General features: G+C 57.5%; 1 protein-coding gene across 2 annotated transcripts in view; it reads right to left on the minus strand.

The window, feature by feature from the left end:
* Position 1: 1 nt before the first annotated feature.
* The window catches only part of ARPC1B (actin related protein 2/3 complex subunit 1B), a 22762-nt gene continuing 18198 nt past the window's right edge, over positions 2-4565 (minus strand). Inside the window, exons 6-10 of one of the 2 annotated variants that reach the window (XM_017864416.1) lie at positions 3854-4060; positions 3701-3776; positions 1806-2011; positions 608-694; positions 2-275 (exon numbers count right to left, since the gene is read on the minus strand). In XM_017864416.1, the coding sequence (XP_017719905.1) occupies positions 625-694; positions 1806-2011; positions 3701-3776; positions 3854-4060 (559 nt within the window). In that variant the 3' untranslated portion in view covers positions 2-275; positions 608-624. Of the gene's footprint in view, positions 276-607; positions 699-1805; positions 2012-3700; positions 3777-3853; positions 4061-4565 lie in introns of both variants that reach the window. The other variant, XM_017864408.1, reaches the window with a different exon arrangement.

Raw genomic sequence — 4565 nt, forward strand, 5'->3', positions numbered from 1 at the left:
AGTGCTTTGGGGCATTTTTTTTTCCTTCAATAAATGAAAGCATTTCTTTAAGAAAAAGGCACATATTTCTTGAATTGGTAAGAAAAGCTCCCCATCTGTCCCCTCTTTGAGGGAGCAGCCCCTATGGGGACTCACATTGGTACCCCAGAAACATTCAGCAAAGCAACCATTAGCCACCCAGACTCCTCTCCCTGCTTCCCCAGCAGCTAGGATGAAGGTAACATATTTCTCACAGGTCATTTGATCTTGAGGTCCTTCAAGGCTGACTCCAAGCTCTGCAGGGAGGCAGAACGGACAGGCTGGTTCTCAGCTGTCCGGCAGGCACCCCACTCCCAGGGACCTGATCACCCATCTCAGCCCCAGGACAGCAGAGAGCAGAGAACCTGCAGTTTTGGAGTCTGTCAGAACTGGGTTTGAATCCCGGCCCTGAAGACGGGTGCCCAGTGAGCACCAAGGCCCAGATGACAAGGGGCCGCCCCCAGCCCTCATCCTCTTGCAGTGCCATCTCTGCAGGAGTGAAGGATGGGGGTCATCTCCAGGGAGTGGGGATGGGGGGAAAGAGTTGACCTGGGGGGCACAGCGGGAAGCCAGGAAGGGCAAGCCTCACCTTAACATCCCAGATACTCATGCCGCCGTCCATGCCAGTGGTGCAGAACTGCGAGCACTTGGCCTTGCCCCCACTGAGCACTGAGATCTGGCTGCAGAAGAAGAGGAGCTTATGAATCCAACCTGTGCTGGCGCTGGGCTCAGGCTCACCCTGTCCAGGCGCTCCCAGACTTCTTGGGGAGCGGGCTTCAGTGAGAAATGCTGAGAGAGGGTGTAGTGGGCTTAGAAAGTCAGCTCTACTTTTGGGAACGAGCAGTGGTGTGGGAGGTGCAGGCAAATGGGACAGGACACTCAAGTCCAGGGAGGCAGGAAAGACATGTGTTTGCGGAGTGTACACAGTGCCAGCAGTGCAGCTGGACAGGACAAAAAAGGAGATGAGGGTGGGGGCAGACAGGGACTAAGCTGACAGCTGGGCAAAGGTGTTCCGTCTGAGGAAGCCATCGGATCTGGCGGCCACAGGAGGTTTTACAGGCCGAAGGGCTTGGCCAGTCTTGCCATACAGCTCCCTCTGGTTCGCCGCGGGGTGGACGCGTGTGGCTGGCAGCTTTTGGGCTTTGGAGAGCCTTTTTCCCCATCCCACCCTAGATCCTTAGAAGGCTGCGGAGAGACCCTCAGCTCCGCCCCCACCTCGCTGCATACTAGCAACAGACCCACCCCAGCTGTGACCCCGCCCAGGACGCCCGCTGGTCACTGCCTGGCCACCCCACAGAACAGTCCCCACCCAGCTATGTCCCGGAAATGCAGAGCGAGGCTAGCTGTTCAGCTCCTATCTGATGCTATTTTTATGCAACCTAAAGAGGTCGACTCCGTCTTTTATGTCGGTCCCACTGTGTCCCTCCCGGGCTCCACTAGCACCTGAGATGCTAGGGTGAGATCGAGACGGGCCCCGCCCACAACTAACGTTAATCCTACAGCGAGTCGAAGCCACTCCCTACCCTGGGCCCCCTACGCCCCCTCTGCCGCACCACGCGGTTATCGTGCAGCGTCGAGGCCCCGCCCACAAGCAGGCACCGTCCCCTCGTCGGGGCCCGCCTCTCATCCAACGCCGTTCCCGCGCAGCGAGTAGAGGGCAGGCCTACCCTCCCTCCGGGGCCCCCAGTCCTCACTGTCCCAGCACAACGCCCCAGTAGGAAGAGTCCAGACCCCTTCCTCACCCGACGCTGCTACTGGGCGAGTCGAGGCCCCGCCCCCGCCCTCACCTGACGCTGTTCTTGTGCAGCGAGTCCAGGCCCGCGCCCGCAGTCGTGCCGCCCTCCGAGCTCGCCTTCTTGTCGAGGTTCTGGAAGCGCTCGCGGGCCGTCAAGCCACGCTGCGAGCTCTGCTTGGGAACGTCCAGCCGTCCGCCAAAGCTCAGCATCCCCGCAGCGGCGTCATAGGTGAACAGCACCGGGAAGCAGTCGTGGCCCTGAGCGGGGAGGCGGGGACCATTGGAGCGCTGCCGAAGGGGAGGGCAGGCGGGCATCTGGCGGCCCGGGAGGCAGATGCCAGCTCAAGGACACAGACGGGCCACAGCAAGGGAGGCCCGAATCGCAGGTGTATCAAAACCGGGGGCCATGCTGGGGGCTGCCACCTCCCCCAGCAAGGCCAGCGTTGGGACTCCCTGGGAGCCCAGGCGCCTTCTGTCCTGCCCAGCCAGTTACACCTGCTCTAGGGGAGACCCCTGCAGCTGGTTGCTTTTCTAGGCAAAAAGCAAGCCTGACCTGACCCTGGCATCCCCATTTTGTTTGCAGAGGGGTGAAAAGGGATTTGACAGATGTGGGCAGAGGGGAGGGAGACCAGTGCCCTTCCCGGACACCTGGAGGAACTGCACACCCCGAACTCCTGCCCTTTGCATTAGGCCTGGCCTTGCCATTGCACCTGCCAATGGGGCAGAAATGTTAAGACCCAGGGCATGATTCCACAGGTTCCGGCTCCCTCGTGGCATCTGGGACAGCATGCTGGGGACAGCCTCCATCAGAGCCCCTCACAACACCCACACTGGACATAAAATGTGAGCAAGAAGTAAATCTCTTTTTTCTGTTTTTTCTTTTTTTGAGATGGAGTCTCTGTGGCTCAGGCTGGAGTGCAGTGGCACGCTTGGCTCACTGCAACTTCTGCCTCTGGGTTCAAGCAATTCTCCTGCCTCAGCCTCCCGAGTAGCTGGGACCATGGGTGCCCACCACCACACTCGGTTAAATTTTCTATTTTTAGTGGAGATGGAGTTTTGCCATGTTGGCCAGGTTGGTCTTGAACTCCTGACCTCAAGTGATCTGCCCTCCTCGGCCTCCCAATTTGCTGGGATTACAGGCGTGAGCCACCAGGTCTTTTTTTTTTTTTTTTTTTTGAGACAGGTTCTCTGTTGCCCAGGCTGAAGTGCGGTGGTACGACCACAGCTCACTTCAGAAGCCTCAACCTCCCAGGCTCAAGTGATCCTCCTGCCTCAGCCTCCCAAGTAACTGGGATTATGAGATTACAGGTGCATCACCACACCCAGCTAATTTCTTAACTTTTTGTAAGGCCGGGCGCGGTGGCTCAAGCCTGTAATCCCAGCACTTTGGGAGGCCGAGACGGGCGGATCACGAGGTCAGGAGATCGAGACCATCCTGGCTAACACGGTGAAACCCGGTCTCTACTAAAATACAAAAAACTAGCCGGGCGAGGTGGCAGGCGCCTGTAGTCCCAGCTCCTGGGGAGGCTGAGGCAGGAGAATGGCGTAAACCCGGGAGGCGGAGCTTGCAGTGAGCTGAGATCCGGCCACTGCACTCCAGCCCGGGCGACAGAGCAAGACTCCGTCTCAAAAAAAAAAAAACTTTTTGTAGAGACAAAGGTCTCACTATGTTGCCTGGGCTGGTCTCAAACTCCTGGCCTCAAGTGATACTTCCACCTCAACATTCCCAAAGTGCTGGGATTTTAAGCGTGAGCCACCGCACCTGACCAAATCTTTACTCTGTTAAGCAACTGTAGCCAGGGACTTTCAGTTACTGCAGCATAATCCAACCTGTTCTGCCCAACTCTGGTACATGAGAGAATGCAAGGAAGAAAAAAAGGAGGGAGGCAGGCGAAAGGAGGGAAGCTGGGCTGTCTGCTGTGACCACACCCCCTCCCCATTCCTCACCGCTGCCACCAGGCTGTTGTCTGTGATGAAGGTCAGCGCCAGCAGTGGTAGCGTTTCAGAGGCCAGAGTCGCCACGCTGAGGGGAGAGAGCTGTCAGTCACCCTGTCCCGCTCCTCTGCACTCACCTCCTCCCCGGGGATGGCCTCTACTCACGCCATCTTCTTGTCAGCATCAGCCAGGCACACGGTGCTGTCGTGGCTCACCCAGGCCACGCGGCTCCCACTGGCTGAGAAGCAGACGCCATGTACCCAGCCACAGCTACTGCTGGATTCGAACATCAGCTCCCCAAAGGGCATCTTGGAACCCCATGGGGTGGGTGCCGGCCGTTCCTCCACCTCCTTGATGTAGGCTGAAAAGATCCTACCAGGAGAGGCAAAATAGAGGTAAAGTAGCCAGGCATAGTGGTGTGCACCTGTACTCTCAGCTACTCAGGAGGCTGATGCGGGAGGACTGCTTGAACCCAGGAGGTCAAGGCTCCAGTGAGCTGTGATTGCACTACTGTGCTCCAGTTTGGGCAACAGAGTGAGACTGTCTCAAAATAACAAAAAAAAAATTTTTAAAGGGTTAACAGGGGCCTGGGCATGGTGGCTCAAGCTTGTAATCCCAGCACTTTGGGAGGCTAAGGCAGATGCATCACTTGAGGTCAGGGGTTCGAGACCAGCCTGGTCAACATGGTGAAACCCCATCTCTACATTTAAAAATAAAAAAATTATCCGAGCATGGTGGCGGGCGCCTGTAGTCTCAACTACTCAGGAGGCTGAGGCAGGAGAATCGCTTGAACTCAGGAGGCGGAGGTTGCAGTGAGTCGAGATTGCGCCACTGCACTCCAGCCTGGACGAAAGAGCGAGACTCTGTCTCCAAAAAA

The sequence above is a fragment of the Rhinopithecus bieti genome, unplaced genomic scaffold (genome assembly GCF_001698545.2).
Source record: "Rhinopithecus bieti isolate Rb0 unplaced genomic scaffold, ASM169854v2 scaffold_2723, whole genome shotgun sequence".
Classification (NCBI taxonomy): domain Eukaryota; kingdom Metazoa; phylum Chordata; class Mammalia; order Primates; family Cercopithecidae; genus Rhinopithecus; species Rhinopithecus bieti.